This window comes from Scatophagus argus, chromosome 12 (genome assembly GCF_020382885.2).
Source record: "Scatophagus argus isolate fScaArg1 chromosome 12, fScaArg1.pri, whole genome shotgun sequence".
NCBI lineage: Eukaryota > Metazoa > Chordata > Actinopteri > Scatophagidae > Scatophagus > Scatophagus argus.
Genome location: NC_058504.1, coordinates 12,452,361 through 12,480,351, shown reverse-complemented (window position 1 = coordinate 12,480,351; position 27,991 = coordinate 12,452,361). Strand labels below are relative to the sequence as shown.

At 44.0% G+C, this 27,991-nt stretch overlaps 5 protein-coding genes across 29 annotated transcripts in view; all 5 read left to right on the top strand.

Moving 5' to 3' along the window:
- LOC124068394 (protocadherin gamma-C5-like) overlaps positions 1 to 27,991 on the top strand; it is a 211,186-nt gene that overhangs the window by 133,699 nt on the left and 49,496 nt on the right. For 2 of the 25 annotated variants that reach the window (XM_046406621.1, XM_046406617.1), the window contains exon 1: positions 16,983 to 19,865. The exons of 14 other annotated variants lie outside the window; for them this stretch is intronic. In XM_046406621.1, the coding sequence (XP_046262577.1) occupies positions 17,367 to 19,865 (2,499 nt within the window). In that variant the 5' untranslated portion in view covers positions 16,983 to 17,366. Of the gene's footprint in view, positions 1 to 10,987; positions 13,784 to 14,195; positions 19,866 to 19,890; positions 22,858 to 27,991 lie in introns of those variants that run through there. 9 more of the 25 variants (XM_046406651.1, XM_046406635.1, XM_046406644.1 and 6 more) reach the window with 9 other exon arrangements.
- LOC124068426 (protocadherin gamma-A9-like) lies at positions 17 to 7,476 on the top strand. The gene is made up of 2 exons (XM_046406682.1): positions 17 to 2,413; positions 7,428 to 7,476. Exons 1-2 carry the CDS (start codon positions 32 to 34, stop codon positions 7,440 to 7,442), a joined length of 2,397 nt encoding a protein of 798 aa, XP_046262638.1. The 5' UTR covers positions 17 to 31; the 3' UTR covers positions 7,443 to 7,476.
- Positions 5,013 to 7,442, top strand: LOC124068422 (protocadherin beta-16-like). The gene has a single exon (XM_046406677.1). It carries the CDS (start codon positions 5,028 to 5,030, stop codon positions 7,440 to 7,442), a length of 2,415 nt encoding a protein of 804 aa, XP_046262633.1. The 5' UTR covers positions 5,013 to 5,027.
- On the top strand, positions 8,024 to 10,572 carry LOC124068413 (protocadherin beta-16-like). The gene has a single exon (XM_046406668.1). The coding sequence runs from the start codon at positions 8,125 to 8,127 to the stop codon at positions 10,555 to 10,557; it is 2,433 nt and encodes an 810-aa protein (XP_046262624.1). The 5' UTR covers positions 8,024 to 8,124; the 3' UTR covers positions 10,558 to 10,572.
- LOC124068401 (protocadherin gamma-A11-like) lies at positions 22,875 to 27,322 on the top strand. The gene has a single exon (XM_046406655.1). The coding sequence runs from the start codon at positions 23,277 to 23,279 to the stop codon at positions 25,803 to 25,805; it is 2,529 nt and encodes an 842-aa protein (XP_046262611.1). The 5' UTR covers positions 22,875 to 23,276; the 3' UTR covers positions 25,806 to 27,322.

The window sequence follows — 27,991 nt, the reverse complement described above, 5'->3', positions numbered from 1 at the left end:
TTTTGGCTAAACGTTAACCGCGGATAGAACAATGAGACGGCAAGTACTGTTTTTCATTTCGGTTTTCTGCCTCGGTTCTGCTCTTGGTCAAGTCAGCTACTCTATTCCGGAGGAAATGGCGAAGGGTTCTGTCGTGGGGAACATAGCACAGGATTTAGGTTTGGATGTGAAAAGACTTAAGTCAGGGAAAGCCCGTATATTTACTGGCGACAGTGCGGAGTACATCGAGCTGAGCAGAGAAAGAGGAGTCCTGCTCGTGAAAGAGAGAATCGACAGAGAGTCGCTCTGCAGACAGACGACGCCTTGTGCTTTACATTTGCAGATTATTTTAGAAAACCCGATTGAGGTTTTTCGAATAACAGTAGAGATCACTGACATTAATGACAACAGCCCCAGTTTTAAAAATGACGAGAAGCGTTTTGAAATTAGCGAATCGGCGGTTATAGGATCTAAATTTGTGTTAGAAAGAGCGGTTGATGCAGACATTGGCGTTAATGGCCTGAAAAACTACAGCTTGAAGCCTGCAGATAATTTTGTCCTGAAAATACAAAGTCATGCAGATGGAAATAAAAAGGTCGAAATGGTCTTACAGAAGCCTTTAGATCGAGAGAAAGACGAGCGGATATCATTGTTGTTAACAGCTGTAGATGGTGGGGAACCTCAGATGTCTGGTACAGTGAAGATTTACGTGACCGTACTCGATGTGAACGACAACGCTCCTGTCTTTATGCAGTCGGTGTACAAGGCAGCCATAGCGGAAAATTCTCCTGTAGGAACAACGCTGACAACAGTGAGTGCTTCAGATGCGGATAAAGGAACAAACGGGGAAGTTTCTTATTCAGTTTCTACCACTATGGACAGTGTCTCTGATATATTTACAATCAATGAAAACGGTGAAGTAATATTAGTTGGTGCACTTGACTTTGAAAAGGCCAAATTTTACCAAATTGATATTGAAGCTAAAGACAGTGGTGGCCTTTCCGATTCCAGTAAGATTATTGTTGATATTATTGATATTAATGATAATAAGCCTGTAATCAATCTACTTTCCAAATCTGATTCAATCCCAGAGGACTCTCCCCAAAATACAGTTATTGTTATGTTCAATGTCTTTGACCCAGATTCAAGTAACAATGGTCAAGTGAACTGCAGAATTAATGGCAACATACCATTTACTATTACTGCCTCTTCAAATGATTTGTATAGCATCGTGACAGACAGTGAGTTAGACAGAGAGAGAGCGTCAGAGTATAACATCAGTGTGAGCTGCTCTGATGAGGGAGTGCCCTCCCTCTCCAGCAGCGTCACTCTCACCTTACAGATCTCTGATGTGAATGACAACGCGCCTGTCTTTGAGAGGAGCTCATATGAGGCCTACATTGTAGAAAACAACACACCAGGCCTCTCCATATTCACAGTGAGAGCCAGAGACGCTGACTGGAACCAGAATGCCCGCGTTTCTTACATCCTGGAGGACTCCTCTGTTAACGGAGTGCCAGTCTCCTCATATGTGTCCGTTAGTGCTGATAGTGGAGTCATCCATGCAGTGCGCTCTTTTGACTACGAGCACATCAAAGATTTCCACTTCCGCGTCAGAGCTCAGGATGGAGGCTCCCCTCCTCTCAGCAGCAACGTGACAGTGAAAATCCTGATCCAGGACCAGAACGACAACCCTCCTCAGGTCTTGTACCCAGTCCAGACGGGCGGCTCAATGGTGGCCGAAATGGTGCCTCGTTCAGCAGATGTGGGCTACCTGGTGACTAAAGTGGTGGCTGTTGATGTGGACTCTGGGCAGAATGCGTGGCTGTCGTATAAACTGCAGAAAGCCACAGACAGGGCGCTGTTTGAAGTGGGCTTACAGAATGGAGAAATAAGAACTATCCGCCAAGTGACTGATAAAGATGCTGTGAAACAAAGACTGAGTGTTATAGTGGAGGACAACGGGCAGCCCTCTCGTTCAGCTACAGTCATTGTTAACGTGGCGGTGGCGGACAGCTTCCCTGAAGTGCTGTCGGAGTTCACTGACTTTGCACACGACAAGGAGTACAATGACAAGCTGACTTTTTACTTAGTGTTGGCTTTGGCTGTAGTTTCCTTCCTGTTCATCACGTGTTTGGTGGTTATTATATCAGTGAAAATCTACAGATGGAGACAGTCTCGCATCCTGTATGAGTCCAAGCTCCCTGTGATTCCATATTATCCACCACGTTACTCAGACACTTTGGGGACAGGGACTCTGCAACACGTGTACAATTACGAGGTGTGCAGGACGACTGACTCCAGAAAGAGTGACTGTAAGTTCGGCAGAGCTGGTAGTCAGAACGTGCTGATAATGGAGCCCAGTTCTACAGGGACGATGCAGCGGATACAGAGTGACAAGAGCATCCTGGATGAGCCAGACTCTCCTCTGGAGGTTGGTCACATGAAATGACATAAAGTGTTGCATTACACTTTTCATAATCTATTCAATTTGTTGTCCACTAAACTTTGGGCTCTCAGAATCATAATATAATGCACTTATGTTTTATTCATTAGCTAGTTTTCCAGTCTTACAATCTTCTTTCCTGAGTACATATATAAAACCACTTTTTAATATCCACTTTATCTTTGCAGTATTTTAGAGAACTTGTTTGTAGTGGTCTTCACTGTTAAATTGAGTAATATTCGTATTTACATTAACCATACTTTGGGCATGAATAAACAGTAGGATTACTTGGAATAGTTGACCTAAGAACGTGCTGTAAAAGTATTGCTGTTGAATGTAGTCCAGGATTTTACTGAACTGTCCATTATCTTGCTTTTTGGTGAGGTTTTTTTTTTTGGTTAATTCTGGTAATCATTTAATTTGATATTTAAAGGAAAAATCTTACTAAAGGCATTCCAGAATACACAAAGAGCAGCATTTCTGTGGCTTTCATTTGGCAGATCACTCAGCAAGTTACAGTGAGTATTTATTTACTCGGTATTTACTCGTGCGAAGGTGAAAAAGGCAAAGTGACACAAGTTCTGCTGCTCTTCTTCTTGTCCACTTTTGGCAGTGCATGAGACCTTGGTGAGGTAGACACTTTCAACAATGTTTCATGCAAACCAGACTTCAAGTTGTACTGACACTTATGTGTTTTAGACTGTACAAATCCCTCAGTCCACAGGCACAAATGGCCTTTTGTTTAAGTAGTCTAATTTAAAGGGACATACCTTTTGATTATGGATTTCTGGTAAACTCAAAGATTGACCAGGTTCAGTCATGAGTTTTGTTACCTTCTCCTTTATCGGCTGCTTCCTTTGTGGATTTTAACATAACGTTTGATAAGGGAACGTGTCTTGTGTTTATTATCTCAAACTGTCTTTCATAGTGAATAAGTATCTTCCTTCCTTGCAGCACTGAAACAACACTTTCTCACATCCTCTGTAATTAAAATAAAACGTGTCCTGCTGTGGGATTAATCTTTTTGAGAATTCAGCACCATTGTCATGGACAGTGCTATGCAGAGAGGGACCCTGCAGAAGACGCAACAGTGTAACAGGTTACACTTTTAGCATTTCTTTCCATTATTGTACTTTTCTATGTTTGCAAAATCCCACAGGATATTATTAGAGATATTCTGTTTGTTGTTTAAGACAGACATTCTGTTCACTGTTGTGGCATTGCATAAGAATCAGAAATACTCTGCAGGTGGTCGTTGTGGTTGTCCGCTGCTTTACTGTTCCATATTTCAGTTGTTCTTACGGCTGATTTATCTTGTTTTGCTACTTGTCAGCATTGTCTTGGATAAATACTCAAAATAGCATCCTGCTGAATGGTGTGGAACGCTCTTACACAGAGCCAGCAGAAACACTTGAAGGTCAGCTGATCTACTCGGAGCATAACTGAAGTTTTCTGCAGTCAGCTGTTAAGTGTCTTCAGTATTTGACATGAGTTTATACTGGCTGTAATTGTGAAACAAAAATATCTAAAAACATATTTCCACGAGCATCATATTCGCTGTACACGTTTGCATTATCCACGTGTTTTTGACCACCTGTTAGTCATCAGCACACAGCCATAGATTGAAGGTTTCCTTGTTGTGATCTGCTCATTACAGTCCACCTGTCTTGTTGTGCGCATTCCTGCTCCAGTTTTCACCAAAGATCTTCTCTTGGGACAGGATGAGGCTGTGGGAAGTAAACTAAATGGTTTTTTTTTAAATGCAGAGTGCAATCCACCGTGAACTCTTGTTCAGTTATGTGCAGGTTAAATAGAAATAGCAAATGTCTGTTGTTATGTCAATTAGAATTTCAGCTTTAATCCGTAAGTGGATCTAAATCTCATGAAATTGAGAGAATAATATGTCCATGCTGCTTGAATGGTGATAAATCGTCTTGTGCTCCATCTTTGAGGCAATCAGCAACATCAATAATTAATCAGTGTTCAGTTAAAGTTTTACATTTCTGTTTTTCTTCTTCGAGAATAATTTCTTGAGTAAACAATTAATCTCGGTCTTCAATTAAAGGGACTGTGAAGTTGATGTTGAATTAGCATTCATTGATGAAATAATAATATTGGAATTTAACTGTCCGTCGTTTTTAATTGAGAAAACAACTGAACTTCCACAGCAGTTATCCACCTAATGTCACTGTCCGTGAAACCTCTTGTTGTTTGAGCAGCTGCGTACTCTTTAATTTCTTCAAAAAGTGTTGCTTGATTGATTTTTGCAATGACTGAACGTCTCTTTCATTTCCTCCCGTTGAAGCTCGTGTTTCTTTTGTGTAGTTTGCTGCAGTGCAAGCGTTTGGACTCTCAGGGCCGCTGTTGGCCAATGTAGGACCTTCCCCACATCATTTGTGATATTAAACAGAGGAAGAGACACACATAGAGCACACAAGCGTCGTTGCAGAAACCGGGAGATGTCCGCGCTGCTGCTTTTTTCCCTTCTGATTCAAGAAACACGAAGATTTTGAATCTTCCGCTGGATCACTTTGCGATAAAGGGATCTTAACGTTTTGGATGATACCTTTTAAATATATTTACAGTATTTGTCGAGGATAACATGTCGGGCGGAACAATGAGACGGCAAGTACTGTTGTTCATCTCAATTTTTTCCCTCAGCTCAGTACTCGGGCAGGTCAGTTACTCCATTCCGGAGGAAATGTCTAAAGGCTCTCTGGTTGGTAACATAGCGCAGGATTTAGGGTTAGACGTGAAAAGACTGAAGTCGGGTAAAGCTCGCATATATACAGGAGACAATGCAGAGCACATCGAGCTGAATAAAGACAGAGGAGTCCTGCTTGTGAAAGAGAGAATCGACCGAGAGGCGCTCTGTGGACAGACAACACCTTGCGCTTTACATCTTCAGATTACACTGGAAGACCCGATTGAATTCTTCACAGTCACGGTAGAAATAACTGACATTAACGACAATGCACCCAGCTTCAAAAAGGATGAGATGAAATTTCGGATTAGTGAGTCGGCTGTGATTGGAGCTAAATTTGTGCTGGAAAGAGCTATGGATCTGGATGTCGGTGTGAACGGACTGCAGAGTTATTCGCTAAAACCCACAGACAATTTTAATCTAAAAGTCCAAAATCAGCAAGATGGGAGTAAAAAGGTGGAGATGGTCTTGCAAAAACACCTAGACAGAGAGGCGCAAGAGCACCTCTCTTTGACTCTCACAGCTCTTGACGGCGGTGATCCTCAGCTGACGGGAACAATGAGAATAGAAATTTCAGTGCTAGACGTTAATGACAATGCCCCCGTATTTACGCAGGAAATATATAAGGTAACCATAATGGAGACGGCTCCAAAGGGCACAGTTTTGAGCACTGTTAGTGCTGTAGATGCTGATCAAGGTTCGAATGGAAAAGTGTCGTATTCAATAACAAACACGTTGGATGATGTCCCTGTTATGTTTCAAATCGACGAAGAAAACGGTGTGGTAGTTTTATCTGGAGGTCTGGATTATGAAAAGGCGCAGCACTATGAAATACACGTACAAGCTAGTGATGATGGAGGACTAACAGATTCGTGTAAGATTATTGTTGAGGTTACCGACACGAACGATAATCACCCGTCTATTAATATTATGTCTAAAACGAATTCGATATCAGAAAACTCTAAGCCGGGAACTGTTGTGACTATATTTAACGTTGAAGATCTCGACTCTGGAGAAAATGGAAAAGTCGCATGTTATATCGAAGAGAATATGCCATTTCTGATGAAAACAACATCCAAAAAATTCTTTAGCCTCGTGACAGACAGCGAGTTAGACAGAGAGAGAGCGTCAGAGTATAACATCAGTGTGAGCTGCTCTGATGAGGGAGTGCCCTCCCTCTCCAGCAGCGTCACTCTCACCTTACAGATCTCTGACGTGAATGACAACGCGCCTGTCTTTGAGAGGAGCTCATATGAGGCCTACATTGTAGAAAACAACACACCAGGCCTCTCCATATTCACAGTGAGAGCCAGAGACGCTGACTGGAACCAGAATGCCCGCGTTTCTTACATCCTGGAGGACTCCTCTGTTAACGGAGTGCCAGTCTCCTCATATGTGTCCGTTAGTGCTGATAGTGGAGTCATCCATGCAGTGCGCTCTTTTGACTACGAGCACATCAAAGATTTCCACTTCCGCGTCAGAGCGCAGGACGGAGGCTCCCCTCCTCTCAGCAGCAACGTGACAGTGAAAATCCTGATCCAGGACCAGAACGACAACCCCCCTCAGGTCCTGTACCCAGTCCAGACCGGCGGCTCTATGGTGGCCGAGATGGTGCCTCGTTCAGCAGATGTGGGCTACCTGGTGACTAAAGTGGTGGCTGTTGATGTGGACTCTGGGCAGAACGCGTGGCTGTCGTATAAACTGCAGAAAGCCACAGACAGGGCGCTGTTTGAAGTGGGCTTACAGAATGGAGAAATAAGAACTATCCGCCAAGTGACTGATAAAGATGCTGTGAAACAAAGACTGAGTGTTATAGTGGAGGACAACGGGCAGCCCTCTCGTTCAGCTACAGTCATTGTTAACGTGGCGGTGGCGGACAGCTTCCCTGAAGTGCTGTCGGAGTTCACTGACTTTGCACACGACAAGGAGTACAATGACAAGCTGACTTTTTACTTAGTGTTGGCTTTGGCTGTGGTTTCCTTCCTGTTCATCACGTGTTTGGTGGTTATTATATCAGTGAAAATCTACAGATGGAGACAGTCTCGCATCCTGTATGAGTCCAAGCTCCCTGTGATTCCATATTATCCACCACGTTACTCAGACACTTTGGGGACAGGGACTCTGCAACACGTGTACAATTACGAGGTGTGCAGGACGACTGACTCCAGAAAGAGTGACTGTAAGTTCGGCAGAGCTGGTAGTCAGAACGTGCTGATAATGGAGCCCAGTTCTACAGGGACGATGCAGCGGATACAGAGTGACAAGAGCATCCTGGACGAGCCAGACTCTCCTCTAGAGGTTAGAAAACTGTAACAATCATATTTTATTTGTATGCAAATTGTGCGCATGACATTGGTGTATTCATTTCCGAAGACATTTGCCTTCTGCAGAAGTTTGAAACAGAGAATATATAAATGCTTGAGAAGTTTAAGTATTACCGCAACTCATTCAGCACCATGGACAGCGACACTTACGCCACTGTAACAATTAATCAAGAAACGTGTTTTTATTTGCCTTCTTTGCCTCATATTGTCTTCTCATTGAACAATTACAAAAGCGTCGTTTTCGTAAATACACCATTCAAATATATTACGCAACACTTGAGCACAGTATTTTTAAAGTACGTAGTTTTGGCAATGTTGGAGCAGATGGTCTGTGGTTTTAGTTCAGCTTGAACATCAGTGTGGCTTTGCACTAAAATGGTTCTGTGTGATATTGCTTGTTGTAATGTGTAATTTCAACTCAAAGGGTCGCTGTTGGCAAACATGTTGCGATTTAACTGGATGCTATTTCTTTTTTCTTTCTGCGTCCTCCCCCTTTGTGTCGATACGTTGGTCATAATCAGCGAGAGGCAGAGCACACAGTCTGCGCTCATAAGGATCCCTGGTAGGAATGATTTGACTGGATATATTGTTTTGCTTTCTATCGTTGAATTACGGACGATATTTTTGTTACCCACCTTCGCACTGACTGCTCTGGGAATGCTTTTGTTTCAATGGCGCAGGAAACGACTTCAGACAGAACAATGAGACGGCAAGTAGTGTTGTTTTTCTCTGTCCTCTGCCTGAGCTGCGCGCTCGGGCAGGTCAGCTATTCCATTCCCGAAGAAATGACCAAAGGATCTGTAGTTGGTAACATAGCGCATGATTTAGGTTTAGATCTTAAAAGGTTGAAATCGGGTAAGGCTCGTGTCTATACGGGATCCGGTGTAGAATACATCGGGCTGAATAAAGACAGAGGAGTCCTCCTTATCCAAGAGAGGATAGACAGAGAGGCGCTGTGTGGAGAGACGACGCCTTGTGCTTTACATTTCCAGTTAATTTTGGAAAATCCAATGGAACTGTTTCGTGTAACAGTGGAGATTACCGACATAAACGACAATACCCCAACTTTTACAAATTCGGAAAAGCGTTTTGAAATTAGCGAGTCGGCTGTGATAGGATCGAAATTCATATTAGAAAAAGCTATTGATTCAGACATCGGGATGAACGGCTTACAGCGATACTCGCTTGCTCCGACCGATAACTTCGTATTAAAATTAGAAAATCAGGCGGACGGAAGTAAAAAGGTGGAGATGGTTCTACAGAAACCCTTAGATCGAGAAAAGCAGGAATCCATTTCACTTCTGTTAACTGCCGTCGATGGAGGAGAGCCGCAGCTGTCGGGGACAATGCAGATATTTGTCAATGTATTAGATGTAAATGACAACGCACCTACATTCGCTAAACCTCTGTATAGAGCAAAAATACTGGAAAATTCTCCCAAAGGCACCAGCGTGACGACTGTAAGTGCATCTGACAAAGACATTGGCTCGAACAGTGAAGTCTCATATCTGATATCCACCAGCAAACGTATTTTATCTGAACTGTTTAAGATTGATTCGAAAACCGGTGAAATCATCCTGATCGGAGAAATAGATTATGAGAAAGCGAAAACTTATCAAATGGATATAGAGGCTGTAGACAGCGGAGGGCTCTCGGATTCTACTAAAGTAATAGTTGATGTTATTGATATAAATGACAATAATCCTCACATAAACATCGTTTCTAAGTCAGAATCCATATTGGAGGACTCTCCTCCAAACACTGTTATAGCTATGTTAAGTGTAAATGATCCAGATTCAGAGAACAATGGAGAGATAGAGTGTAATATTGACGGTAACATTCCATTCAAAATACAAACTACATTAAATGGATTTTACACTTTAGTTACAGAGGTCGCTTTAGACAGAGAAGTCGCGTCTCAGTATAACATCAGTGTGAGCTGCTCTGATGAGGGAGTGCCCTCCCTCTCCAGCAGCGTCACTCTCACCTTACAGATCTCTGATGTGAATGACAACGCGCCTGTCTTTGAGAGGAGCTCATATGAGGCCTACATTGTAGAAAACAACACACCAGGCCTCTCCATATTCACAGTGAGAGCCAGAGACGCTGACTGGAACCAGAATGCCCGCGTTTCTTACATCCTGGAGGACTCCTCTGTTAACGGAGTGCCAGTCTCCTCATATGTGTCCGTTAGTGCTGATAGTGGAGTCATCCATGCAGTGCGCTCTTTTGACTACGAGCACATCAAAGATTTCCACTTCCGCGTCAGAGCGCAGGATGGAGGCTCCCCTCCTCTCAGCAGCAACGTGACAGTGAAAATCCTGATCCAGGACCAGAACGACAACCCACCTCAGGTCCTGTACCCAGTCCAGACCGGCGGCTCTATGGTGGCCGAGATGGTGCCTCGTTCAGCAGATGTGGGCTACCTGGTGACTAAAGTGGTGGCTGTTGATGTGGACTCTGGGCAGAATGCGTGGCTGTCGTATAAACTGCAGAAAGCCACAGACAGGGCGCTGTTTGAAGTGGGCTTACAGAATGGAGAAATAAGAACTATCCGCCAAGTGACTGATAAAGATGCTGTGAAACAAAGACTGAGTGTTATAGTGGAGGACAACGGGCAGCCCTCTCGTTCAGCTACAGTCATTGTTAACGTGGCGGTGGCGGACAGCTTCCCTGAAGTGCTGTCGGAGTTCACTGACTTTGCACACGACAAGGAGTACAATGACAAGCTGACTTTTTACTTAGTGTTGGCTTTGGCTGTGGTTTCCTTCCTGTTCGTCACGTGTTTGGTGGTTATTATATCAGTGAAAATCTACAGATGGAGACAGTCTCGCATCCTGTATGAGTCCAAGCTCCCTGTGATTCCATATTATCCACCACGTTACTCAGACACTTTGGGGACAGGGACTCTGCAACACGTGTACAATTACGAGGTGTGCAGGACGACTGACTCCAGAAAGAGTGACTGTAAGTTCGGCAGAGCTGGTAGTCAGAACGTGCTGATAATGGAGCCCAGTTCTACAGGGACGATGCAGCGGATACAGAGTGACAAGAGCATCCTGGACGAGCCAGACTCTCCTCTGGAGGTTAGTCACATGGGTTAATGGGTTAATTTCAGTTGTAATCTGTTCACATGTTGTCTGTGACTGATAAAGCTCTCAACGGTCTCCATATATCATTAATGCAATCAGCACCACGGACAGAGTTTCTGGTGTAGTCCTGGGCTGTTTTATCTTCTTTATGCTGTTGAGATTGGCGTTTGTGAAGTTATTACATGCTGCTTTCGCTGACAGGCTGTTGCTTAATGTTATTTTTTTATGATCAACAGTACTTTAATAGCTCCCTTTAATAGTTCTGCTGATAATCAAATGAGCCAGATGGCTACTACTTTGCATTTGACCCTTCCATAGCGGTGGCATTAATCGTTTGAGTGTATTCTTCGTCCAAATATCAACATGACTTTATTGTATTTCCTTTACACCGTCTCATAATGGAATTTTTGTAAAAACAAAAGTATGAAGTACGCTCACCATTACGTAATTGCGCAAGCGTTTTATATACTATTTGATCGACCTTTTTGGCTAACACAAATAAAAAATGTATTTTCATCTGTACAGAGGTTTTTCTCCTGGCGTTTCCTGTAGTTCATCACTGTGTACTCTTAGGGCCGCTGTTGGCCAGTCTGTTGACGCTTCACGTTACCTTAAACACAAATCCTCCCCCAGCATGATGATATCAGACAGAGAAAGGCACACAGGGTTTCAGCGTCCGCGTACACTTAAACGACGACAGTGAAGGAGCTTCTTTTTTTTCACCGATGTCGACGACTGCGTATTGATACCTTCTAGTCGTTTCTCAGAAAATGTAATGGACTATACATCTGCGGCCATCGTGGAACATAATTCATCAGATTAAATCTGGCAAAGAAAAACGTCGGAGAGAACAATGAGACGGCAAGTACTGTTGTTTCCCTTGCTGCTTCATTTCACTTCGGTGCTCGGCCAAGTCAGCTACTCAATCCCTGAAGAAATGCCGAGTGGATCTGTGGTCGGAAATATAGCTCAGGATTTGGGTTTAGATGTGAAAAGGCTGAAGTCAGGAAAAGCTCGCGTTTACACCGGAGACAGCGCGGGATACATCGAGCTAAATAAAGAGCGAGGACTCCTCCTTATCAAAGACAGAATCGACAGAGAAGCGATTTGCAGACAGACCACGCCGTGTGCTTTACATTTTCAGATCATTTTGGAGAACCCCATGGAGTTTTACAGTGTCACAGTCGAGATTACAGACATAAATGACCACGCTCCCACCTTTGAAAAAAATGAAGTCGGTTTTAAAATCTTAGAATCTGCCGTAATTGGGGCAAAATTTGTGTTAGACAGAGCAATAGATCTGGATGTCGGTACAAATGGTCTGCAGAAATACGATCTTAAGCCCACCGATAATTTTATACTGAAAAGGGACAATCAGGGTGATGGGACGGAAAGGGTTGAGATGGTTTTACAGAAACCTCTTGACAGAGAAAAAGAAGAGTTGATAGATTTAGTTTTAACGGCTTTTGATGGAGGAGACCCGCAGATGTCAGGAACAATTCGGATTTTCATCACGGTGTTAGATGCCAATGATAATGCGCCTGTTTTTACACAGTCCACGTACACAGCCACTGTTTCTGAAAACGCCCCAGAAGGCACGATTGTCACCCGCGTTACTGCGTCAGATGCAGATCATGGAGTGAATGGCAGAATAAAATACTCAATTACGAACAGTTTAGATCAAGCTCATGCACTGTTTCAGATCAACGAGGAAAGCGGTGAAATTAGGTTGATCGGAAATATCGATTATGAAAATGCACGGAATTACCATATTAACATACGTGCAAGTGATGATGGCGGACTTACAGATTCATGTAAAGTCATTGTTGACGTGCTGGATATGAACGACAACAAACCTACGATTAATATAATGTCAAAGTCAAACATGATACCTGAACACTCTAAACTAAACACTGTTGTAGCGATGATGAACGTTCAAGACCCGGATTCAAATGAAAACGGCAAAGTTCACTGCTTCATCAATGATGATACCCCTTTGACTATAAAGTCAACATCAAATAATTTTTATACTTTAGTGACAGACAGTGAGTTAGACAGAGAGAGAGCGTCTCAGTATAACATCAGTGTGAGCTGCTCTGATGAGGGAGTGCCCTCCCTCTCCAGCAGCGTCACTCTCACCTTACAGATCTCTGATGTGAATGACAACGCGCCTGTCTTTGAGAGGAGCTCATATGAGGCCTACATTGTAGAAAACAACACACCAGGCCTCTCCATATTCACAGTGAGAGCCAGAGACGCTGACTGGAACCAGAATGCCCGCGTTTCTTACATCCTGGAGGACTCCTCTGTTAACGGAGTGCCAGTCTCCTCATATGTGTCCGTTAGTGCTGATAGTGGAGTCATCCATGCAGTGCGCTCTTTTGACTACGAGCACATCAAAGATTTCCACTTCCGGGTCAGAGCGCAGGATGGAGGCTCCCCTCCTCTCAGCAGCAACGTGACAGTGAAAATCCTGATCCAGGACCAGAACGACAACCCTCCTCAGGTTCTGTACCCAGTCCAGACCGGCGGCTCTATGGTGGCCGAGATGGTGCCTCGTTCAGCAGATGTGGGCTACCTGGTGACTAAAGTGGTGGCTGTTGATGTGGACTCTGGGCAGAATGCGTGGCTGTCGTATAAACTGCAGAAAGCCACAGACAGGGCGCTGTTTGAAGTGGGCTTACAGAATGGAGAAATAAGAACTATCCGCCAAGTGACTGATAAAGATGCTGTGAAACAAAGACTGAGTGTTATAGTGGAGGACAGCGGGCAGCCCTCTCGTTCAGCTACAGTCATTGTTAACGTGGCGGTGGCGGACAGCTTCCCTGAAGTGCTGTCGGAGTTCACTGACTTTGCACACGACAAGGAGTACAATGACAAGCTGACTTTTTACTTAGTGTTGGCTTTGGCTGTGGTTTCCTTCCTGTTCATCACGTGTTTGGTGGTTATTATATCAGTGAAAATCTACAGATGGAGACAGTCTCGCATCCTGTATGAGTCCAAGCTCCCTGTGATTCCATATTATCCACCACGTTACTCAGACACTTTGGGGACAGGGACTCTGCAACACGTGTACAATTACGAGGTGTGCAGGACGACTGACTCCAGAAAGAGTGACTGTAAGTTCGGCAGAGCTGGTAGTCAGAACGTGCTGATAATGGAGCCCAGTTCTACAGGGACGATGCAGCGGATACAGAGTGACAAGAGCATCCTGGACGAGCCAGACTCTCCTCTGGAGGTTAGATTGCCATACTTGAACTAAATATTTATTTTTTTTAAATAATGGCTTTGTTTTCTATTTTGATAAGTGACTTTTGAGTTTGTTTGTTTTTTTCTGACACAAAAGTAGTTTACCTTTTGTTTAGTCATTTGTGATTTGGTTTTCATTATGTAATTTTATCCTGATTGGTTTTTAAGTCAGTAGGGGGTAATTTCATCCATTTACTAATTTATCAGATTATTATTATTATTATTATTGCTAATTATAATAATTTGGTGTGAACATTAAATTTGTCATATCACAAACCTTAACAAAGATTGTACGGAGACTAGCCAAATGCTCTTCTAATACTGCTGCTACTACCACTAATATAATAATAATAATAACTATCATTATTATTATTATAACAATAGTTTGTTTTTCCATCATGAACCATAGTTTTCACCTCTGTTTGTCCAACTTTTGCTGTTTGCTCTGTTGAACAGAAAGGGCCGCTATTGGCCAGAGTGTGGCAGTCTTCGATAGGGCTGGCAACTGTACCTCCCCCTTTAGACTGTGACATGGTAGACAATAAAACAGGCAGTAACCGCCTATCCTCGTTTACATGGAAAACTGCTCACGGACATGGAAAGCTGATAGCTTTTGTTGATCGTTTTCTGGTTTTACACAGTCGGATATTTTGACGATATTCATATGGATTACCGTTTTATTCCAACGCCAGTGGAATACAGCGACAAAACAATGAAACGGCAAGTACTGTTGTTCGTCTTCGTCCTCTCTTTCACCTCGGTGTTCGGGCAGGTCAGCTACTCCATCCCCGAGGAAATGGAGAAAGGTTCATTAGTGTGCAATTTAGCTCAGGATTTGGGTTTAGATTTTAAAAGGCTCATGTCGGGGCGAGCGCGTATTCATTCGGGAGACAGTGCAGAATATCTGGAGCTGGACAGAGACAGGGGCGTCCTCCTTATCAAAGAGAGAATAGACAGAGAAACGCTGTGTGGAGAAACGACGCCCTGTGCTTTACATTTGCAGATGATTTTAGAAAACCCGATGGAACTGTTTCGCATCACCATCGAAATCACAGACGTAAACGACAATGCTCCGAGCTTTGCCTCGAGCGAGAAACGTTTTGAAATCAGCGAGTCAGCCGTTATTGGGTCTAAATTTGTACTGGAGAAAGCAGTCGATGCTGACATCGGTGCAAATGGTCTCCAAAGCTATTCGCTTACTCCAACAAACAACTTTGCATTGAAATTAGAGAATCAAGTGGACGGAAGCAAAAAGGTAGAAATGGTTCTGCAGAAGTCTCTGGATCGAGAGCAGCAGGAGCAGATATCACTGTTGTTAACTGCTATAGATGGCGGACAGCCGCGTATGTCAGGGACGATGCAGATAACTGTTAATGTATTAGATGTAAACGACAATGCGCCAGTTTTTACTAAGTCAGTATACAAGGCAACAATAACCGAGAATTCCCCGAGAGGAACCAGTGTTATAACAGTTAGCGCCTCTGACAAAGATCGAGGCTCAAATGGAGAAATATCATACGCTATTTCAAGTAGTAAGCGTCGATTATCCGACCTGTTTCAAATCGACAGAAGAACAGGAGAGGTTATCTTGATTGGTGAAATAGATTATGAAAAAGCAAAGCTCTTCCAAATTGATATTGAGGCTGTAGATAATGGAGGACTCTCCGATTCCAGTAAGATCCTAATTGATGTGATTGATGTCAACGACAACCGCCCTCAGCTGAAAATACTCTCCAAATCAGACAGTATCTTAGAAGACTCCCCAGAGAATACTGTGATTGCTATGCTAAGTGTAAATGACCCTGACTCTGAGAGGAATGGAGAGGTGAAGTGCACTATTAATGATGAGATTCCCTTTAAAATACAAAACACCATGAATGGATTTTATAGTTTGGTTACAGAGGCAGCTTTGGATAGAGAAGTCGCGTCTCAGTATAACATCAGTGTGAGCTGCTCTGATGAGGGAGTGCCCTCCCTCTCCAGCAGCGTCACTCTCACCTTACAGATCTCTGATGTGAATGACAACGCGCCTGTCTTTGAGAGGAGCTCATATGAGGCCTACATTGTAGAAAACAACACACCAGGCCTCTCCATATTCACAGTGAGAGCCAGAGACGCTGACTGGAACCAGAATGCCCGCGTTTCTTACATCCTGGAGGACTCCTCTGTTAACGGAGTGCCAGTCTCCTCATATGTGTCCGTTAGTGCTGATAGTGGAGTCATCCATGCAGTGCGCTCTTTTGACTACGAGCACATCAAAGATTTCCACTTCCGCGTCAGAGCTCAGGATGGAGGCTCCCCTCCTCTCAGCAGCAACGTGACAGTGAAAATCCTGATCCAGGACCAGAACGATAACCCCCCTCAGGTCCTGTACCCAGTCCAGACTGGTGGCTCTATGGTGGCCGAGATGGTGCCTCGTTCAGCAGATGTGGGCTACCTGGTGACTAAAGTGGTGGCTGTTGATGTGGACTCTGGGCAGAATGCGTGGCTGTCGTATAAACTGCAGAAAGCCACAGACAGGGCGCTGTTTGAAGTGGGCTTACAGAATGGAGAAATAAGAACTATCCGCCAAGTGACTGATAAAGATGCTGTGAAACAAAGACTGAGTGTTATAGTGGAGGACAACGGGCAGCCCTCTCGTTCAGCTACAGTCATTGTTAACGTGGCGGTGGCGGACAGCTTCCCTGAAGTGCTGTCGGAGTTCACTGACTTTGCACACGACAAGGAGTACAATGACAAGCTGACTTTTTACTTAGTGTTGGCTTTGGCTGTGGTTTCCTTCCTGTTCGTCACGTGTTTGGTGGTTATTATATCAGTGAAAATCTACAGATGGAGACAGTCTCGCATCCTGTATGAGTCCAAGCTCCCTGTGATTCCATATTATCCACCACGTTACTCAGACACTTTGGGGACAGGGACTCTGCAACACGTGTACAATTACGAGGTGTGCAGGACGACTGACTCCAGAAAGAGTGACTGTAAGTTCGGCAGAGCTGGTAGTCAGAACGTGCTGATAATGGAGCCCAGTTCTACAGGGACGATGCAGCGGATACAGAGTGACAAGAGCATCCTGGACGAGCCAGACTCTCCTCTAGAGGTTTGTTACTTGAGGTTAATTTGCTTTTTTAAGTATTGCCATATGCCTAAGAGACTGATAAGTTCGTTAAATGGCGTTGGTTAGGCAAGAATTCAGCACCTTGGACAGTGGCAATGAAATAAACAGTAGGTACTGTTCTATTATTTTAATTTCAATTACATATACGTAAATCCCTGTAGAACAGATTTATTTAATTGGTAAGCTGAGCATCCCACTTCTAAGTTTCTTATCTTTCTGAATATTGTATTTGACTTTGCATGGCATATTTACTGTTTGTCTTATGCACTTTCGTAGTTTGAACTCATCGGGCCGCTGTTGCCCAATATGTTGCAGTTGTGAGCTCCTTTTGTAACAGATTGACTCAGTCTTCGTACTGGCTTTTTACTGAGGCACAGCCACATACGTAGAATGCACACTTCGGAGATCAGACCATACTAACCACGGACACCTCAAGCTGCAATTCTTTTTTTTTTTAATGTGTGGATTTACAACATGTTTCTCTTCAATCTGTAATCAAAACGTGGTGGATTTGTACTCTTTAAACGGAGAGGAACACCGTTGCTGTGGTGCGACAGAGGTAACGGACAGAACAATGAAACGGCAAGTACTGTTGTTAATCTCCATCTTCTGCCTCGGTTCTGTGCTCGGGCAGGTCAGCTACTCGATTCCGGAGGAAATGGCTAAAGGCTCTTTGGTCGGTAACATAGCACAGGATTTAGGTTTAGACCTCAAACGGCTTAAATCGGGCAAAGCACGCATTTTTACGGGCGATAGTGTTCAGTACATCGAGCTGAGTAGAGAAAGAGGAGTCCTTCTCATTAAAGAAAAAATAGACCGCGAAGCGCTCTGCAGACAGACGACGCCTTGCGCTTTGCATTTTCAAATTACATTAGAGAACCCACTAGAATTATTCCCAGTTACAGTCGAAATCACCGATATTAATGACAATGCTCCAGTGTTTCAAAAGGAGGAGAGGATGTTTGAAATAAGCGAATCAGCGGTCATTGGCTCTAAGTTTATGCTGGAGAAAGCGATTGACCCTGATATCGGGCTGAATGGTCTGCAGAGATACACCCTGAAGCCGAGTGACAATTTTGTGCTTAAACTGCATACTCAGTCTGACGGAAGCAAAAAGGCTGAAATGATTTTACAAAAGCCGCTGGACCGAGAGAAACAAGAACACATCTCTTTAGTTTTGACAGCGGAGGATGGAGGAGATCCGCAAATGACTGGAACAATGCAGATTCATGTTACTGTACTGGATGTGAACGACAATGCCCCCGTTTTTAGTAAACCCGTTTATAAAGCAAGCATTACAGAAAACTCCGCAATAGGAACTCTTGTTACTAAGGTCAGTGCCTCTGATGCAGACAAGGGCTCAAATGGGGAGGTCACCTACGTCATCGGGAATTCAATGGACACCGTGTCAAAGTTATTTCACATTAATAGTGATGGAGATGTGTTACTGCGTGGTCAAATAGACTATGAAACTGAAAGAAATTATCACCTTGATATAGAGGCAATTGATCTGGGCGGACTCTCGGATTCCAGTAAGATAATAATTGATGTTATTGACGTAAATGACAACAGTCCTGTTATAAATATGATATCAACATCGGGCTCAGTACCAGAGGACTCAGCCCACAAAACAGTAATAGCTTTAATGAGTGTAAATGACCCTGATTCTGATACCAATGGGAAAGTTCAGTGTGTAATAAATGAAAATATCCCATTTGAAATTAAATTTACATCAAACAATTTCTATAGCATCGTGACAGACAGTGAGTTAGACAGAGAGAGAGCGTCAGAGTATAACATCAGTGTGAGCTGCTCTGATGAGGGAGTGCCCTCCCTCTCCAGCAGCGTCACTCTCACCTTACAGATCTCTGATGTGAATGACAACGCGCCTGTCTTTGAGAGGAGCTCATATGAGGCCTACATTGTAGAAAACAACACACCAGGCCTCTCCATATTCACAGTGAGAGCCAGAGACGCTGACTGGAACCAGAATGCCCGCGTTTCTTACATCCTGGAGGACTCCTCTGTTAACGGAGTGCCAGTCTCCTCATATGTGTCCGTTAGTGCTGATAGTGGAGTCATCCATGCAGTGCGCTCTTTTGACTACGAGCACATCAAAGATTTCCACTTCCGGGTCAGAGCGCAGGATGGAGGCTCCCCTCCTCTCAGCAGCAACGTGACGGTGAAAATCCTGATCCAGGACCAGAACGACAACCCCCCTCAGGTCCTGTACCCAGTCCAGACCGGCGGCTCTATGGTGGCCGAGATGGTGCCTCGTTCAGCAGATGTGGGCTATCTGGTGACTAAAGTGGTGGCTGTTGATGTGGACTCTGGGCAGAATGCGTGGCTGTCGTATAAACTGCAGAAAGCCACAGACAGGGCGCTGTTTGAAGTGGGCTTACAGAATGGAGAAATAAGAACTATCCGCCAAGTGACTGATAAAGATGCTGTGAAACAAAGACTGAGTGTTATAGTGGAGGACAACGGGCAGCCCTCTCGTTCAGCTACAGTCATTGTTAACGTGGCGGTGGCGGACAGCTTCCCTGAAGTGCTGTCGGAGTTCACTGACTTTGCACACGACAAGGAGTACAATGACAAGCTGACTTTTTACTTAGTGTTGGCTTTGGCTGTGGTTTCCTTCCTGTTCATCACGTGTTTGGTGGTTATTATATCAGTGAAAATCTACAGATGGAGACAGTCTCGCATCCTGTATGAGTCCAAGCTCCCTGTGATTCCATATTATCCACCACGTTACTCAGACACTTTGGGGACAGGGACTCTGCAACACGTGTACAATTACGAGGTGTGCAGGACGACTGACTCCAGAAAGAGTGACTGTAAGTTCGGCAGAGCTGGTAGTCAGAACGTGCTGATAATGGAGCCCAGTTCTACAGGGACGATGCAGCGGATACAGAGTGACAAGAGCATCCTGGATGAACCAGACTCTCCTCTGGAGGTCAGAATTTGCTAGCCCACTTTTCATTCGTTAAATTCACGTTTTAAATCACTTTTCTCTCATTTTCAGCACCTTGGAGAGCGCCGTAATTACGTATTCAGATTTGTGTATTTTTCCTGCTGCATTACTTGCGTCTTTTTAAAATGGCTATTTATATTTTCACACCATCAAAACTATCAAATATTTTCATCTCATGTTTCCCATGATGGTGCAGTTTTACTTAACGTGTAGCTGTAGTGTCAAACATCACAGCCCGCCCACGGGGCGGAGGTTGGGGGTGTGTTTTCTCTTACTAATTTTTAATCTTGGCATATTAGTTTTGCACATTTCACATGCAATGTTACTTTATGAACTCAGAGTGCCGCTGTTGGCCAGCCTGTATTAGATTTACCGCAGACTCATTGTACCTCCCATCATGTCTTTATTTTAGAGAGAGAAAGAGACAGAAGCAAAGCGCAGTGTGTGGAGTTTACCGGAGATACTGAAGAAAGAAATCCATTTTCGTGTTGGGAATATGCATTAAAAACGGTGTTGACTGGGAGAATTTGGTTGGCAACAATCCCAAAAGCTGATCTTTGTTCACATTGGAATTACGTCGGACAGAACAATGAGAGGGCAAGTACTGTTGTTTTTCTCGGTCCTCTTTCTCAGCTCGGTGTTCGGACAAGTCAGCTACTCCATCCCTGAGGAAATGCCGAAAGGTTCTCTCGTAGGCAACATGGCAAGAGATTTTGGCTTAGATGTGAAAAGACTAAAATCGGGCAAAGCTCGCATTTTCACTCGAGACAGCGGGGAATATGTCGAGCTGAATAACGAACGAGGAGTCCTCCTCATCAAAGACAGGATAGACAGAGAGGCGCTCTGTGGACAAACGACGCCTTGCGCTTTGCATTTTCAGGTCATATTAGAGAATCCGATGGAATTTTACACTGTTACTATTGAAATCACGGATGTTAATGATAACCCTCCAACCTTCGACAAGAACGATGTCAAATTTAAAATTAGTGAGTCCGCTGTCAGCGGAGCTAAATTCATACTGGACCGGGCAGTTGATCCTGATGTAGGCTCAAACGGATTACAAACGTACAGACTTGAACCGACAGACAATTTTATTGTTAAATTACACGATCAGGCAGATGGGACAAAAAACGTCGAAATGATCTTAAAAAAACCTCTCGACAGAGAAAAAGATGAGCACCTCTCTTTAATTCTGACTGCTGTGGATGGCGGAGAGCCGCAGATGACAGGAACAATGCAGATTCTAATCACAGTTTTAGACGTCAATGATAATGCTCCTGTTTTTACACAACCTATTTATAAAGCCTCCATAAAGGAAAACGCTGCGGTAGGAACAGTTGTAGCGACAGTGACTGCAACAGATGCGGATCATGGATCTAACGGTAGAATAACTTACTCAATTTCAAATATATTGGATCATGCCCGTGGATTATTTGAAGTAAATGATGAAAGTGGTGAAATTCGACTAAAAGGAAATGTGGACTATGAAAAAGCTCGAACATTCCAGATAAACATTCGTGCAAGTGATGATGGGGGACTAGTTGACTCCTGTAAAGTGATGATCGACGTCGTTGACGTGAATGACAATAAACCCGATATCCATATAATGTCCAAATCAAACGTGATATCTGAAGATGCCAAACCTGGTACTGTTGTTACAATGATAAATATTGAGGACGCAGACTCAGGTGAAAATGGCAAAGTCCAGTGCATTATAAATGATAATATTCCTTTTGAAATGAAGTCTACAACCAGTGATTTCTATACTTTAGTGACAGACAGTGAGTTAGACAGAGAGAGAGCGTCCGAGTATAACATCAGTGTGAGCTGCTCTGATGAGGGAGTGCCCTCCCTCTCCAGCAGCGTCACTCTCACCTTACAGATCTCTGATGTGAATGACAACGCGCCTGTCTTTGAGAGGAGCTCATATGAGGCCTACATTGTAGAAAACAACACACCAGGCCTCTCCATATTCACAGTGAGAGCCAGAGACGCTGACTGGAACCAGAATGCCCGCGTTTCCTACATCCTGGAGGACTCCTCTGTTAACGGAGTGCCAGTCTCCTCATATGTGTCCGTTAGTGCTGATAGTGGAGTCATCCATGCAGTGCGCTCTTTTGACTACGAGCACATCAAAGATTTCCACTTCCGGGTCAGAGCTCAGGATGGAGGCTCCCCTCCTCTCAGCAGCAACGTGACAGTGAAAATCCTGATCCAGGACCAGAACGACAACCCCCCTCAGGTCCTGTACCCAGTCCAGACCAGCGGCTCTATGGTGGCCGAGATGGTGCCTCGTTCAGCAGATGTGGGCTACCTGGTGACTAAAGTGGTGGCTGTTGATGTGGACTCTGGGCAGAATGCGTGGCTGTCGTATAAACTGCAGAAAGCCACAGACAGGGCGCTGTTTGAAGTGGGCTTACAGAATGGAGAAATAAGAACTATCCGCCAAGTGACTGATAAAGATGCTGTGAAACAAAGACTGAGTGTTATAGTGGAGGACAACGGGCAGCCCTCTCGTTCAGCTACAGTCATTGTTAACGTGGCGGTGGCGGACAGCTTCCCTGAAGTGCTGTCGGAGTTCACTGACTTTGCACACGACAAGGAGTACAATGACAAGCTGACTTTTTACTTAGTGTTGGCTTTGGCTGTGGTTTCCTTCCTGTTCATCACGTGTTTGGTGGTTATTATATCAGTGAAAATCTACAGATGGAGACAGTCTCGCATCCTGTATGAGTCCAAGCTCCCTGTGATTCCATATTATCCACCACGTTACTCAGACACTTTGGGGACAGGGACTCTGCAACACGTGTACAATTACGAGGTGTGCAGGACGACTGACTCCAGAAAGAGTGACTGTAAGTTCGGCAGAGCTGGTAGTCAGAACGTGCTGATAATGGAGCCCAGTTCTACAGGGACGATGCAGCGGATACAGAGTGACAAGAGCATCCTGGATGAGCCAGACTCTCCTCTGGAGGTTAGAATTTATAATCGAAGCAAGTCGCACACCAGCGACCTCTTATGTTCAGTACCATGGACAGAGATGAGCATCTATCTATCTATCTATCTATCTATCTATCTATCTATCTATCTGTCTGTCTGTCTGTCTGTCTGTCTATCTATTTGTTGGCAATAAGACTTCAGTCCACGCTTGTTTATTTATTTCTGCTGCAATGTCTTTTTCCGTCTCTAAGTGCCGCTGTTGGTTAGTGTGAAGAAAATAATGCCCTTTTCATGACTGACGTCCTCCCTAGTCTGCCTGATGCGTTATGCGTTATTAGAGCTCTGTTTTAATCAGAACTGTAGCATCAGAAAGGCAGCCACACAGCAATGAGCTCTTAAGCAAATATTTGGTCGGGTTTTGACGCGGTTTGTTTTTCCGTTCGGTTTTTTCCGATGACTGTCGTCGCGATGAGTGTTCTTTGTTGTGTGGCCGGAAAAAAACCCTTCCCTTGGTTTCCGCTGGTTCTTTGCGTTTGTGTCGCTGAAATGGCTCTGGGACAGGTTCGTTATTCTATACCTGAGGAGATGACGACAGGCTCGGTTGTCGGGAATATCATTCAGGACCTGGGCTTGGATGTGAAGCGGCTGAAATCTGGGCGCGCCAGGATATTTACCGAAGACGGCAGTGAGTACATCGGTCTGAATGCAGAAAAAGGAACTCTGATAGTGGCTAAAAGAATAGACAGAGAAGACTTGTGCAAGCAAGTGTCTCCCTGCTCTCTCCATTTCCAAATCATCCTAGAAAATCCGATGGAGTTGCATCGTATTGACGTAGAGATAACAGATATTAATGACAACGCTCCGTTCTTTCCGAAAAAGGAATACAATTTCCAGGTTATTGAATCTGCCTCACCAGGCGCTCGCTATCCGCTTGAGAGTGCCAGAGACCCCGATGTAGCGCAGAACACAATTCAAACATACAAACTCAACCCTACGGAACATTTTAAATTGAATGTTGTTTCTAGACCTGATGGTTCAAAATATATTGAAATGGTTCTTCACACCCCGCTTGATAGAGAAAAACAAGAAGAGCATAAATTAACTCTGATGGCATTTGACGGTGGCAATCCTCAGAAATCAGGCTCTGTCAAAATAAACGTCGGGGTTTTGGATGCAAATGACAATGCACCAATATTCAGCCAGTCTGCTTACAGAGTAACAGTACCTGAAAACGCGTCCAGGGGTACTGTTATTTTAACAGTCAGTGCCACTGATAATGATAAAGGAGCAAACGAGGAGGTGGTGTATTCGTTTTCCCAACACACGGATGGTGCATCGTCTTTGTTTCATATGGATCCTCACACGGGGGAAATGACTGTAATTGGAGTGTTAGATTATGAAAAAGCTAAACATTATGAAATAGATATTAAGGCTACAGACAAAGGAGGGCTGACAGACACAAGTAAAATCCTTATTGAGGTGACAGATCTCAATGATAACGCCCCTGTCATAAGCGTGATTTCCCTCTCCAATCCCATAGCAGAGGATTCGGCTCCAGATACTGTGATAGCAATGCTCAACATCAAAGACGTGGACTCGGGTAAAAATGGCCATGTTAGGTGTTTTATTAGCCCAGATTTGCCCTTCAAAATCAAGTCATCGTCGACTAATTTTTACAGCCTCATGTCTGACGACGTTTTGGACCGTGAAACGGTGTCGGAATATAATATCACAATAACAGCAACGGACGAGGGCTCCCCTCCTTATTCTACAAACAAAACTATTAATTTAAGACTGTCAGACGTGAACGATCACGCCCCAGTGTTCCCACAACCATTTTTGACCGCCTTCATCCCTGAAAACAATTCACCTGGCATGTCACTCCTCTCTGTCAAAGCCAGTGATAAAGACTCTGGGAACAATGCGCGCATTTCATATTTCCTTGAAGATAGCCAACTAAATGGGCTTTCAGCCTCTGCTTACTTTTCGGTGAATGCAGAGAGTGGAGAGATACTTGCTGTACGTTCCTTTGACTATGAGCAAACAAAAGAGTTCCGTATTCGAGTCAGAGCTCAGGATGGAGGCTCCCCTCCTCTCAGCAGTAACGTGACAGTGAAAGTCCTGATCCAGGACAAGAACGACAACCCTCCTCAGGTCCTGTACCCAGTCCAGACCGGCGGCTCTATGGTGGCCGAAATGGTGCCTCGTTCAGCAGATGTGGGCTACCTGGTGACTAAAGTGGTGGCTGTTGATGTGGACTCTGGGCAAAATGCGTGGCTGTCGTATAAACTGCAGAAAGCCACAGACAGGGCGCTGTTTGAAGTGGGCTTACAGAATGGAGAAATAAGAACTATCCGCCAAGTGACTGATAAAGATGCTGTGAAACAAAGACTGAGTGTTATAGTGGAGGACAACGGGCAGCCCTCTCGTTCAGCTACAGTCATTGTTAACGTGGCGGTGGCGGACAGCTTCCCTGAAGTGCTGTCGGAGTTCACTGACTTTGCACACGACAAGGAGTACAATGACAAGCTGACTTTTTACTTAGTGTTGGCTTTGGCTGTGGTTTCCTTCCTGTTCATCACGTGTTTGGTGGTTATTATATCAGTGAAAATCTACAGATGGAGACGCGAGCGCCTGTTTTACAAATCCAGCGGGAATCTTCCGGTTATTCCTTATTACCCGCCCCTTTACGCAGACGCAGGAGGTACCGGTACACTGAAGCAGGCGTTCAGTTATGAGGTATATGGAACTGCTGACTCCCGGAAGAGTGATATGAAGTGCCCCCGACCGTTCAGTCAGAGCACTCTGAGTGTTGACCATAGTGCCACCAGGACAGTGCCAAGACATAAGACAGAGTCAGAGAATGTGCTCACAGAGGTGAGATCAGCCTCTTCACTTCCGATTCAGAACCTTTTTCCCATACTTTTTGTTTTACGTTTCTGTTTTTTTGTCATGTTTAACCACTGCTCACTCACTATTTAGATAGCTCTGATATAGTATACCTGTTATAAGCACTCAGTGAAGGATTTACTTTGTTTCAGACTATTCTTATTGCGTGAAAAGTAGCAGCTGCATCTAACAATATTCTGTATGTTTGGATCTTCTGCTGTTGTATTTCACTCTGTATTCAACAGCCATTGATTATTGTTTCATGCAGGTATCTCCTGCACATGGTCCAACACCACTGTTGACTTTGTAGCATGATTTATGCAGAGTATCTACCTTTGAGGTTTCATATGTTTTTGTAAGGTACACTGTGTGATGCTTGTTAATTTTTCATTATGGCTCTACATCTCACAATATAGATTTTATTTTTGCTCCATTTATTTCCTTTCTTTCATACTGAGTCATTTATATAATAGTTTATTTATATAATTTATAAAATAGTGCTGGCAATTTTCTGAAACAACTTTCATTGAAACATGATTTTATGGGCAGACAAACCAGATAAAACTGTGCATAGTTGCTTATGATTCAATCAGTTTGGGCTTTGACAGACTGATTTATACTTTATGTGTCTTCATTCTGTATGTGTATGACAAACTTCCTGGCTTTCATCCTTGCTAAAGCATCACTACAGATTTCTCCCACACAGAGACACACAACCACGCAGTGCACTTTTTTTTCACTGACCTAGTTCCCTATAACGCCTTGCAGCCATAGACATAGGACTACATGTATGGAGAAATGTAGCAGGGATGGACACAAGCAAGCTATAACACAGGGCATGATTTAAATCAAAATAATACAAAGACTGACATGCTGATATTGATTAAGAGGTTGACAATGTTGTAAAGGAGACGAGGAAACAGTCACTAATGTTGCTGGGGAGATTGAGAACGAGGGCGAAAAGCAGCATGAAGGAGAGGCAGAGAGAGGCGGCGGGGGAGGGGAAGAGACACGTGGTAAACTGGCACAGTCTCACCATCCCTGTGCAGCATTTGTGTTAGTGATGCACGGCAGCCATTTTGATGTGCGGTCTTCTTTGTCCACTGAGATTGCGGGTTCATCGAAGTTCTATGTGTGAAACAGTTGTGTCAGGTAAAGAACAGGGACAGTGTGAGATATGTTAAGGAAATAAAGGAATCAAAGAAAAGAAGAGGAGAGAGAGAGAGAGATCTACATTAGTTACGTAACAGATAACTAGGAGGAGATGTCAGAAATCAGAACAGATGCTGAATGTGTTTAAATGGAAAGGAAACAGTGACAAAGGAAACAAAGTCTGTCAACAGAGTCTGTAAAATAATGATTTTAATCAGTATCATATAAACTGCTAAAAAGAGTTACACACTAACAGACTAGATCCACTACCTCTCATATGAGTCTGTTTGCATTATATGGTGAATATGAAATGTGTATGTTGTGTTTTAAAAGTGACGATGTGGACACAAATTGCCTGTCTGTGAGGGAAACAAAGGTGTGTGTTTAATGCTGTCTTTTCAGTTTAGTGAGAATAACACATCTTCAGATATAATGCCATGTAAAGCTCAGTTTGAAGATCCAGGTCGCTAGGAGCAGTTTGTCATAATTATCACCCCACATCTGTATCTGCTTTACCTTTTTCAAGTGCGTTTAAATCACAATGTCTCATTTTTTCAGGTTTGTTAGTGGCACAGATTTTTACTGAGAGCCATAAATTCTTTTGGCCAGTGTCTCCATAGGGGTCAAAGCTCACAGAAACGTCTTTGAAGGCACCTAAGTGGTTCAGCCTGTTTTATACCCTGTAACCCCTCAGCATGTTGTTGTTTTTCATCGTTCTCTCTGTTGAGAAACCCACCTTGGATCCCACACAAAGACCCAAACTTGCGACTGACCACAAAACTATAATCACATGCAGAAGCTCCAGGTTCCCACAGGCCCAAGCTCTTGTTTGAGCATCCCGCCTTCCTAACCCAGCTGTCTGGTGAGCAGCTGTGTGCCCATGTATGCCAGTGCACACACTGTGCACCGTGTGTGTTTGGGGATGTGGTTAATGTTTGTCCTAGGCTATAACCCCTCATTTTATTTTTGTTTATAAGCTATCCCACATATGAGATCTTAATTTCCACAAATCAGACATAGTACACTTTTATACACTGAGCATGATACCAGTGTATTATACTCACTCCATCTGATGGCTGCTGCTGTATGTCACTCTGGGACTGTTGTTTTATATAAAAGGCTGCTTT

What these genes read in the sequence shown, in the direction of transcription:
- LOC124068422 (XM_046406677.1), top strand. Translation starts at nt 5,028, where the DNA reads ATGTCGGGCGGAACAATGAGACGGCAAGTACTGTTGTTCATCTCAATT.
- LOC124068426 (XM_046406682.1), top strand. Translation starts at nt 32, where the DNA reads ATGAGACGGCAAGTACTGTTTTTCATTTCGGTTTTCTGCCTCGGTTCT.
- LOC124068413 (XM_046406668.1), top strand. Translation starts at nt 8,125, where the DNA reads ATGGCGCAGGAAACGACTTCAGACAGAACAATGAGACGGCAAGTAGTG.
- LOC124068401 (XM_046406655.1), top strand. Translation starts at nt 23,277, where the DNA reads ATGACTGTCGTCGCGATGAGTGTTCTTTGTTGTGTGGCCGGAAAAAAA.